The sequence below is a fragment of the Chaetodon auriga genome, chromosome 18 (assembly GCF_051107435.1).
Source record: "Chaetodon auriga isolate fChaAug3 chromosome 18, fChaAug3.hap1, whole genome shotgun sequence".
In the NCBI taxonomy this organism is placed as follows: Eukaryota; Metazoa; Chordata; class Actinopteri; order Chaetodontiformes; family Chaetodontidae; genus Chaetodon; species Chaetodon auriga.
The window spans coordinates 3812751-3824122 of NC_135091.1; the positions used below are offsets into that span (position 1 = coordinate 3812751).

At 44.6% G+C, this 11372-nt stretch overlaps 2 protein-coding genes across 2 annotated transcripts in view; one reads left to right on the forward strand and one right to left on the reverse strand.

The window, feature by feature from the left end:
- nmbr (neuromedin B receptor) overlaps positions 1-2840 on the reverse strand; it is a 34830-nt gene extending 31990 nt beyond the window's left edge. Inside the window, exon 1 of the mRNA XM_076757153.1 lies at positions 2039-2840. Within this exon, the coding sequence (XP_076613268.1) occupies positions 2039-2466 (428 nt within the window). The 5' untranslated portion in view covers positions 2467-2840. The remainder of the gene's footprint in view (positions 1-2038) is intronic.
- Positions 2841-8378: 5538 nt separating this feature from the next.
- On the forward strand, positions 8379-10965 carry gje1a (gap junction protein epsilon 1a). The gene is made up of 4 exons (XM_076755569.1): positions 8379-8417; positions 8910-9092; positions 9739-9936; positions 10768-10965. The coding sequence occupies exons 1-4, from the start codon at positions 8379-8381 to the stop codon at positions 10963-10965; spliced, it is 618 nt and encodes a 205-aa protein (XP_076611684.1).
- Positions 10966-11372: the final 407 nt, after the last annotated feature.

Genomic DNA, 11372 nt, shown 5'->3' on the forward strand with positions numbered 1-11372 from the left:
TGACTGATTTTACAAAACTGTCCTTAGTTCCTAAAATGTTTCTACTTCCCAAAAATGTCCGTGAACTTACTCTCTCGTGTTAAAAAAATGTTTATTCCCAAGATCTAAAACTCATACTGCTCTTCATAAATTGAGAAGCGCGCACACAAACAGACTTCTTTCATCTTTCAAAGTGTAACCGGATGAAAATTTGAACGCATGTCCTCCAATAATCTCTTTCTACTCTATTTTATTTTTGCAGTAATCCTGAAAGGCCTCCTCTTGCATCACTGCTGTCTTCCTTTCTGTTCCTGCTCCTTTACTCCCTCATCATCTCTGTACCCTCCTCCTCTTCATTCAGACTGGAATGGACATTATCTAATACTAATCAATGCCTACCACAAACTAGCTTAAGCAGCTATAATTATGCTGCACAGTAGGTACATACAGGTTTCCAGAGGCTCTTTGTCTGCAGCTGCTGCTCCTCATTTTAAAGCTGACATCCAGCTCCAAGTTGAGTGTAGAAAGTGTCTTCTTCACCTGCAGCCTGAACTAATCTACAGCTACACAGGCTGCCCAGCGTGCTACACCTGCCGGGAATGAATATGTCATCCCTCCAGTACTTCCTCACAGTGAGAAAATGTGCATTAGATTTTAGTGTGGAGCCATTCAGCCGCTGCTCGGTGACGGAGGTACAGCGAGTAAGAACAGCTGCAGTCCAGTTTATCTTGATGATCGCAGCCAGAGCCTGAGATGAGATGAGAGGACGAAGGACGCAAATCTCCCAGATATTATTAGGAGATTAAAAATACCTCAAAGCTGGATAAGATCTCTACACAGTGGCAATGAAATCCAAGAATATTATATGATTTAAAAAAAAAAACCTCTCATACCAAAGTACAAGTACCACAGTAATATCAGCAAAATGTACTTAGTATCAGAAGTAGAAGTATTTATCATGTGGAATGGCTTCTTCTTGCAGGATACTCCTTTCGTAGCACACCAATAGCTTTTCTTCACAGCTTGGCACCTCAGAAACTCTCATTAATGATGATAATTTTACAAACATTAATGAACCACAAGTTGCATCTCTAAATCTAATACGGCCTGTCTGATGGCGCTGGGCAGCTCATTAATGGAGTAACTGCAGTGGAGTAAAGAGAGCAATAGGGAAGCACCTTCAAACTGTATTTAAGTACTTAGTAATAGTTACTTTGCACCAAACAGAGGAGAGAGGACACTGATGATGAGTGGCAATCCAGGTTGCAGCACGTTTAACAAACAATAATCTGAGATCAGCGGTGGCGGAAGTTTCCAGATCTGTGCAGACCTGCAGTGAAAATCTTTGAACAGAAGTACTTAAAGCAAAAAAGTAAAAGTACTTCATGTACAATCCTCCCCTTTGACTGTTACACTGTCATGTATTATATCGCGTAAGCAGCATTTCACTGTTGTCAAAATGGAGCTGATTTTATTTATTTCATACACTTTGAGGTGGTTTAATCTACAACAATGCAACATACTTCATATGATGATGATGTAAAGTCGAAGGTACCGATATTTCCCTTGGAAGTGCAGTGCAGTACGACTGTGAAGTGGAAACACTCGAATCCCTCATATTTGTGCAGTACAGTTATTTAGTAAATGTATTTTATATTCCATCACTGCCAGACAAAAAAATGATGTATTGTATGTCATTATACCACACAGACATTTACGATCCCAATATTTTAGAATCATATGAAATAAAACTACAGATTTTGTCACTTAAGGTCACTTTTTGAGAACTACAGATACTTTGTGTCGCTATGAGAATATTCTACGAGCATTTTAAGAGTTAGTAATCAAAGAATGTTCACTGAGAGACCAAGTAAAAGATAAGATGGACAAGAAATCTGAAAATTAACAGAGATATCCCGGTTCATGTAATACAAGCATGTCTTGTGTTTTCACTTTAACCTGTAGGAAAATGATCACAATCGCCTTACAAGTCATTTGAGAACAACATGCATGAAGTGTAAGATAACACAATGAGGACACGCTGATCCGTTAGTCCTACCTGTCCGCGCTGAGCGCCGTCAGCGTGAACACGGACACGCCGACCGAGGTGAGCTGGATGACGGGGATGAGTTTGCACGCCGCCTCGCCGAACACCCACTCCTTGGAGAAGTAGCGGAAAGCGTCCACCGGCACGCAGGTGACCAGCAGCAGCAGGTCCCCCGCCGCCAGGCTGGAGATGAAGATGTTGGGCACGCTCCGCATGGCGCTGTTGGTGATGAAGATCTTCACCAGGGTGATGTTGCCCAGCAGACCCACGGTGATGATCAGGATGTAAACCGAAGTCATGACGCAACACACGACGAAGTGGACCGTCTCCCCGCTGTCCGAGGACTCCCACCAGCCGGGTTCCTCGGTGGAGTTGGGGCTCAGAACCTCGGAGTCTTCGGGCAGACCCGGGGTTAAGTTGGAGAGGAACTCGTCGTCCATGGCCGCGGTGCGCTCTTGGTGCGCGGAGCGAGAATATCCACAGAGGAGCGCTCCGGCGGAGAAAGAACGGGTCAGACGGTCCGCGCTGCCGGGCGCGCAACGGGGTGCGCCGCGCGTAAAAACGCAACTGCAGCTGTGGGTTTTTGCTCCGGCACAAGCTGCCGAGAGACAGAAAAAACTTTCTACCAGCTGTGACTGACTGAGAACTGTTTATCTGACTGTGTGCCACACTGAGGAGTGAGAGGCGACTGACGCTCGCACAGACAACGAGGCTTTACTTTGACACCGGGAACACTCACTCTCTCTCTCTCTCCCTCCCTCCCTCTCTCTCTCTCTCTCTCTCTCTCTCTCTCTCTCAGCTTTTGTGTGTGTGTGTGTGTGTGTGTGTGTGTGTGTGTGTGTGTGTGTGAGATGGAGAGTGAGAGAGAGAGAGAGAGCGAGAGAGCAGGAGAGCAGAGGAGGGGGAGGAAGGAGAAAGCATATAGGATGAATTTCGACAGATAGATAGATAGATAGATAGATAGATAGATAGATAGATAGATATCAGAAAAAGATGAGTGCCACAGGGCGGGAAAAGGAGGCAAGGATGACAAAGACAAAAAAAATCAGACAGGAGGTGGAGAGATAAAGAGGAAGAGGTGGAGGATACACTATGTGGTCAAAAGTATGTGGACAGTTTGCTCGATACTCCTTACTGCAACGAAATGAAATCTTGGTCTTCACGGAGAGCCCTGACCTGATACTCATCCGACACCTCTAGGTTGAAGTGGATCACCGACTGTGAGCCAGACCTGATCACTGACGGTGTATGAACGTCCCTGCAGCGGGTTCAACACGTGGATGGCAGACAGGAACCAGAGCAATGCAGCCTGTTAGAGCTGCACATTCATGAGCGTGATGCACATGTGGCCGCAGTGTCCAGGTGTCCACGTCCTTGTGGCCACTTATGAGGCTCGGGGAGAGGGGGGAGATGGACGGGCGTAAGGATGATAAGAGAGAGGGAGAGAGAAACTGGGAGACTGAAAGAGAGATAGTGGGAATGATGGAGAGAGAGAGGGCTGAAGGCTGGTGGAGAATAAATGAGCGCTGTCCAAATTCCCCCAGTAAATTAATGGCATGTGTGTGAGTGAGAGAGAGAGAGAGATACTCAGGGTTGGTTCTATTTTATCCATGAACCTCAATAGTTTCCTTCTAATTGCATCTCTCCTTTGTTCTTTTAGACAAAAAACTGATGAAATCATAAAGTGTACTCTTTTGTTTTTGTAACGTTTCACCTCAGCCTCACCTGGACTCAGCTTCCTATGTGGTCCGTTAATCAACATTTCCTCCAAAACGTACCTGCTGTTGCTAATTCATCATATATAAACCTAATTCCAGGATCTCACCAAACTCTGAGCTTTTTCTCCTCCTTTTCTGGCCTCATCACTGCCCATAGTGCGAGCTGCTGGTTGCCATCCATGTTTGCTTTGGTCGGAACATGAACGCGCTGAAACTGGCGTCCACCGCTGACTCCAGTGGTTCAGTGTGCTCTCTGGAGTATTTACTCATTCATCAGGTTCATGCTCCTTCCTGCCTGTCAGAAACTAAAGTTTCAGCTCTGATTTGGGCCAAACTTTCAGCATCTTTTAGCTCTTCTAAGTTTGGAGCACACTTCCTGTCCGATTCAGTTTCCAACAGCAGCTCTAATAAAGCAAACCTGCACAGCAGAAAACAGCTGACAGACACACTCAGAGACAAAAGTGAACATCGATATTCTTCTCAGTCACTGGTCGATTTAACTGTTCAGTGTTTTATCATTCCACTAAGGACACGTTTGGTGATTTGCATGTAAGAAATATCAAGATTGGGATGCATTTATATAGACTTTTATCATATTTTATCCTGTTGTTATTGCTGTTTTCAGGGACTGTAAGCCAGCCTGCAGCAGGTTGAATACGGGACCTGACAGATGTGGAAACGTATTTATTAAAATGCTGTTAGCTCATCGAAGTTTAACAAGCTGTGACGTTGTTTGCACCTGGAAGCAGCGAATCACCAAAACTGTGCTCATGACTTGCTTGAAATTTCCGCCTGGATCTCAGCTGGAAGTGGAGACAGGAGGTCCAAACCTCCTCTCACAGAACAGCGCCTCCTGCCTGCTTTGCGCTGTAATGCAGCACCTTCTCAGTGTGATCTTGTTTTGTTCAACAGCATAAAAACTAATGTTGCAGTGATCTGTTGATGGTCTCACAGGGACATTATTTCATTGAGGTTCCTGAACCTCAGCAAGTGATAAGTGACAGAGACGCCATCACTGCGATAAACTCCTTCTCACAGGTCAGCGAACGATCAGAGGGAGCGCTGATCTCACACGGTCTTTATGACGTGATTTCCTCTCTTCAGGTACACCTTCCCGACAGATCCTGCAAAAAGGCTGAGATGCATTTTTAAGATTCTCCCACAAAACCCTGTCAGTGATTGGGCTTAAGAAGCTGCAGGTAGGCGACGAATGAGAGTTAACAAACATCCGGGAGTCCACAACAAGCATGAGGAGTGGGATAAAACACACTGATGGCCTTATCTTCTGCTAACACCTGCATGTTTTTTTTTTTTTAAACCAGCGGTTTAGTTTGTGTGGATTATTTCACCATATCATTAAATGTCCAGGTTTCCTACACATCTCCAACACTACAGGAGTACATCCTCTAATCCTCTATGTTTCCATCTCCATCAGGGACGTAGAGGGAAACAAAACAGGGGAGAAAACCACAAATACAAACAAATTTCAGTTTCGTGTTGAGAGATGTGTCGTGTTCTCTAATCCTCTCCCGTTTTTAACCACGTAACTTCTTTTGGTTTGGTGCTGCGTTTTCTGAAAACTCTATTCAGCCAGTCAGCGCTGGCCTTCATCGTCAGATTCAGTTGTTTCGGTCCAATATGAGATGAATGCGCTTGATGAAAAGCAACAGGGGGAACAGTGTCAGGTTCAGGGACGAAGGCCCACAGAAACAGCTCTGGCGTCAGTTCATTTCTCCCAAAGTGCTTTTTGGTGACTAACCTCCTCTGAAGAGCCAGAGACAGAGCAGGCTCACAGTATAATCATCATGAATTATGACTCATCTCATGATTCGTGAGGTTTTTAGCTCCACTTCTTCCTTGCTTACATTTTTCAAACTTTTGTCTCCGTACCAGAAGGTTTTAAGATCAAGGTTGCCATCTGGAGCGCGTGATTCTGGCGCTTCGAGAGGCACAAGCAGACTTCAAAGTTCACTTTTCCACGCCGAGTGCGTCTCTGCCTGTGTTGTTCACAGTCACAGATGGCAGGGTTTCTTGATATCGAGTGATGGCTCCTCCTGAATATTTGATAATGAAGTTCTTAACTTTAAAAAACCCAATCTGTAATTTTTGAACACAGAAATTTGGTGTAAGTTCAGATACATAATTTGGGAGAAACTAGAAATCTGCCTTTTTAGAGTTTATGGCTCATGGCATCTACTGATCTGCATAATGTTTCACATCAGTGGGCTCAGATTATTTGATGTTTGCTGAGGGTTATTATGAGATGAGAATTTAGAGAGATTTTCGCATTTGCAGATGACTTCTTGAAAACATTAAGAAACTATCCGCAGAAGTAAAGTAATAAAGTAAAAATAACAGAACTAACATCGACCAGGATGGAATGACACCAGCGGCATTCAGGGGGAAGACTGTCCGCAACGCGGTGAACGAAAAGTGGACGCGCAGCCTCCATGTCTCCATGGAGTTTGACCTACAGGCAGACTGAAAACGAGAGGTCTGAAGGGAGACTGCTCCTCACCTCGTCCTCAACCCTCTTCATGGAGGAGCAAGCCAGCAAACATCAGCATGTGCGCGCTCATATCAGTCTTACAACCACTCACGCGTGCGCACGGAGGCGTCGCTGAACATCTGGAGGAGACATGATGAAAAGTTTCACCACTTTTTCCTGCCCTGTCGCTGGGCTACAGCCCTAAATGCACATCAGAGGCTCTCATTAACTGATAGGGGCCAAAGTAAAGAACATTCCGCCACAACTTATTTTATAACTGTTTGTATAAATCTGGCTTTCCTCTGAGCCAACCTCTGCGGAGCCTGTGATATGTTTGTGTTGTATAATTATTAATAATTTCAGTGACAAATGTGTGTTCAGCAAAGTACTCACATTATGGCTACTTTTTAAGAGAACGAATCATGACCCACATCAGGGCTGGACGTCGCTGACGCTCTGCTGTCTGAATGGGTGCAAATCCCTGCAGCCCCCCCCCCCAAAAAAAACCCACCACCCCTCCGCTAACTCACACCCACTGCGCCATCCCCAACATGTTCCCACAGCTATGACCTCATATCACGCCCGTCAGTCATGTCGTGTCTATGACGCCATCACCTCCCTCTGACAGCCGGAGTCTGAGCCAAGGCGCTTTTACGCACGCGGTCCTCCTGTTCCGGGCGCACAGGCGGCACGAGCCACAACAAGTTGGCTGCCAAAGTTGTATCAAGTAAGGCATAATTCGTACGGCGTATGCCGGAAGCTTTAGGATCGTACTTTCAAAATAAAAGTGGAAAAAGCTCCATCAAGATCATAATGCGACTTGGATGCGCCTTTCTCGTGCTGCCATACCGAGTGTTCGGCTCGCAGACATTTTTACAGTGTGAATATGACTTGAACGCTCACCAGTTTCAGTTTGACACAGGGCTTGACAGATGTGTGCACCAAAAACTTAATCTGGCTGTGATGACAGTCTATGAATTCTATTTGTTTTTTCCTGTATTAATATTCAGCAGCTGGATCAACCTAACTCCCACAGGGATCATGTCTTTCCCTCTTATCTTACTTTCAGTTTGTGCGTCTCAGTCATTGTCCTCATCTCTCAGTGATTCTATTTTTAAGCTTTCCCCTTCATGCGCTTCTTTATTTTGAAAGACGTGACCGGAAGCGCCCTGCGTTGATTCCGTCTGGCTTGACTCTGCTCCCTGTCCCGCAAGGTCCCGCAACTGGCATGAGTTTAGGATCCCTGAGTGGAAAAAGAGGGGGGAATGAACAACACGCCGCCAGGATTACGGTTGGTGTGTGGACTTCCATTTTATTTCACTTTGTCCAGTTTTGGCTTTTGGAATTTGAATTTTGATCGGGGGTTCTTTCTGTGTTGGTGGCTGGTCGCTCGTAGCTCGCCAAGGGACTGTATTTGGGACAACAGCAGCTCCGTCAATGCTCTTCCAGAAGTATTTGCAGTGCAGGGTGTGTTGTCATCACTCTTGTTTTTGACTTTTTATTTTCCTGATCGTAGTTTAGTCATGTGTTGACGTAAACAAACTCCACAAAACCAAAAAGTAAGCTTTGTATCAAAACTAACTCAATGACCAGAAATATATGACCAGAAATGTATTTCTATAAGTAGACAGTTTATTAGAATTGGCTAATTTTAACTGGTGTTTTTCAAAATAAAGCTCCAAATCTTCAAAATAACAACAACAGCAACAGCAACAACAACAACAAAATAATAACATAAAAAAAGCCATTAAGTTCAGCTGAGCTCCTTTACTCATTCGGGTACATTGTATTTTTGTTTGCCATCTCTCTCTCTGCATTGTGTGTGACTGGAGGTTGTTTTTTTGCTGACATAGTTCTATAGGGATTATAATGCAGGGACCACATGCCCCCCCAGGCCATTGTTGGCCCCTCTTGTCTCTGTTGTCCCGTTTCTACTGAGTGAGTCAATTGATGGAGGGATAAAAGGCCAAAAAAAAAATATGCATTGACATGGGCTTTCGGGGCAGCGAGAGAGAGAGAGGGAGAGGGGTCAGTTGGAGATTTTGTAGCCCTACTGTTGGTGGCCTTTAACTGGTGCCAGCAGCAAACCGGCCATGAGGGCCCAGAGCAGCCCTGGAATTAAAGAGGGGACACCGACAGGCAAACCATGTCTTTAAACTACATCAAAAACTTCTATGAAGGATGCGTAAGTAGATCACAAAGGCCGATTGTGGGGCTTTTATTGTTACTTTCAACCAGGCCCACCTCGCTGACACTTTTTACCTTTCAGGAGTTGACAGTGACAGAGGAGCGACGCTGAATTATTATCCCTCTCGAGGCTTTAAATGAAAAGACACTGATCTGTTTTCATTCTCAGCTTTTTAATCCATCTCCCTTTTACCTCCGTCTCCATGTAGCTGAGTGACATATTTGTAAGTCAAAGGGCTCTTTTCTTTGTTGGAGTGTCATTTGGGCCTTTTTTCTGACTCAGTGTTAGTGTCAGAACAGAGCAGGTAAAGAGAAGAGATGGGAAATGTTTCCTCTGAATGGGTTTTGTTTTAGCCCTCGGAGCTCAGGGCCTCAGTGAGCCTCTGTTGCAGCTGCATTTATCTGGCTGACAAAAGCTATTTTCTCTTTGTCTGTGTGTGTGTGTCTGTGTGTGTGTGTGTGCGTGCGTGTGTGTGTGTGTGTGTTCCAGCTCAGGCCTCCTACGGTGATAGGCCAGTTCCACACCTTGTTCTTCGGCTCGGTGCGGATGTTCTTCCTGGGCGTTCTTGGCTTCGCCGTTTACGGAAATGAGGCGCTACACTTCAGCTGCGACCCTGATCGCCGAGAACTCAACCTGTACTGTTACAACCAGTTCAGACCGATAACCCCTCAGGTAGGACTAACCTAAACAAAAGGTATGATCACATGATATGCCTGAGTTGCTGGTGAATACATGACGAAATACATCGTGATACAGAACTGCCAAAAATATGTTTGAGGTAATTTCGACGCAATGATGCAATTACAAAGTTTGTCCACCAGAAAAACACAGGAGTGAAGGACAAACTTTAAGGACAAACCGCAATGTGTCCAGTCACACAAAAATATTTGCAGTCCCAGGTTGTGTTCAGCATGATGGTTTTTCTATATTGGTAGAAAATGCAATTTAGGAGAGGTGAAAGATTGCAGCCATCATTGAACTCGACTGGGTTCCTGCCAGCCTCAGTTACCAAAGACACAAATACCTCATACCTGCATTATCTGGATGACCAGTTTAAAACCAATGTGTCAAGTGATGAAAAATGAATGTACAAATATTCTTTTCTCTTTCTTATTCTTGTTCCGTGTCTCCCTGCTCATCCTCTTTTCTTTCCTTTTATCCCTCCAACCCCATAACTTTCTTCCTTCACTCATCCACTCCACTGAAGATTTTCTTCTTTCTTCTATTATATATTTCAGGACTCCTCCTTTCTATATCCTATTGTCTACTTCCCTTGACTTTTGTCACTCATCCCTTTCCTTCTTTCTGCTCTCTCCAGGTGTTTTGGGCATTACAGCTGGTAACGGTTCTAGTTCCTGGGGCGGTGTTCCACCTCTACGCAGCCTGTAAGAACATTGACCAGGAAGAGATCCTTGAACGACCCATCTACACCGTCTTCTACATAATTTCTGTTCTTCTACGCATCATTCTTGAAGTTATCGCCTTCTGGCTACAAAGCCACCTCTTTGGATTCCAGGTCTGTAGATTTCTAATGATTTCAAATTTGACAAACTCAATAGAGTGCACGTCCATGTCACAGTTATACATCCAGCTGTTTTCAAGTTGCCCCTCAGGGTAATGGTCATGGTGACAACAGGGCAAAAGAGTACCCCTCACTGTACAACCTTTTCCAAAGCTCTTCCTGGTCAACCAGCTGCAGTTCTCCAGCATATCCCAGGTTGCAAAGTGTCCCTTTCCCAATTCTTCATACCTGGAACACCTGTAAAGAAAAAATACTAGAGGACATCCTTACTGTCCCTGAATCACAACTTTGAAGAGCTTTTGAACTTTTGAAGAAAAATCCTTGCAGTTCTAAAGATAGCCTGGTTCCGCACCAAAAGTTAGGAAGCTCTTCCTTGCCCTATGGCCAGTCTTCCCGCAAAGTTGTGCACAAATCCTATGTGTAAAGAGACATCAGAACATCAGACAGAACTGAAGATGGTGTCCGAGATGACAAAAGAACATGACGGTGACGTTATTGTCCTCAAATCCCCTGCACAAAACTTTATTACAAAACAAAAGATTGCCTTTGTGCATGAAGCATCAGGAAAAGTTCATCAAGATTCCACCTTGGCTCTTCTTGAATTGGTGGCCTTGCCCAGTACATGCTAGGTACTGTTAGCAAGAACTCAGTAAGAACCAACTAGAGTATCAATCAAACTAATAATAAGGCTGAGAATATTACTCACCAGAATTGCTGAGGGCCATCAGTATAAATTGAGAGACATTTAAGGAATGTATTTTCAGGATGTGGAAGTTCAGACAGTTATGAAAGTATTATCACCTCGTGTTTCTCCTTTTCCCCCAGGTCCACCCGCTGTACATGTGTGATGCCAGTGCTTTGGAAAAGGCCTTTAATGTGACTAAGTGCATGGTGCCCGAACACTTTGAAAAAACCATCTTCCTCAGTGCCATGTACACCTTCACTGTGATCACCATACTTCTCTGTATTGCTGAGATATTTGAGATACTCTGCCGACGGCTTGGTTATCTCAGCAACCAATGACACATACACACACAAGCACACATAAAATGACTAAGGATGAAAATATATGACACTATTTCTGCCAGTTTTTATCAGGCTCTTGGTTAGCTACTGCTGGACTTTCATCAAACAGGAAGCTAACGTAAGAGCAAAACCTCACCTGTGGTCCATCGTGAGTCAGTTGCACCAAGGAAATTTGAAAATGTGCGACAGTGTCATAGCTGGCAAGTCTGAAATATTCTCTAGGTGTTTTTTGCCCTTAGCTATAGAGTGATCATCCCTAGTTGTATTTCAGATATCAGTGGGTCTGTACTGGCTGTGTCCAATGGAGTGGTATGGACGTGTTGGCCGGAGAATATGTACCTCTGACTCTGAACTGTTGGGGGATGGGATAGAAAGATTTCTGGTTTTCTTATTTTCCACAAGAT

What these genes read in the sequence shown, in the direction of transcription:
- gje1a (XM_076755569.1), top strand. Translation starts at nt 8,379, where the DNA reads ATGTCTTTAAACTACATCAAAAACTTCTATGAAGGATGC. An exon ending in TCAGACCGATAACCCCTCAG is followed by an intron (nt 9,093 to 9,738) that starts GTAGGACTAACC and finishes TGCTCTCTCCAG; the next exon opens with GTGTTTTGGGCATTACAGCT. An exon ending in GCCACCTCTTTGGATTCCAG is followed by an intron (nt 9,937 to 10,767) that starts GTCTGTAGATTT and finishes CTTTTCCCCCAG; the next exon opens with GTCCACCCGCTGTACATGTG.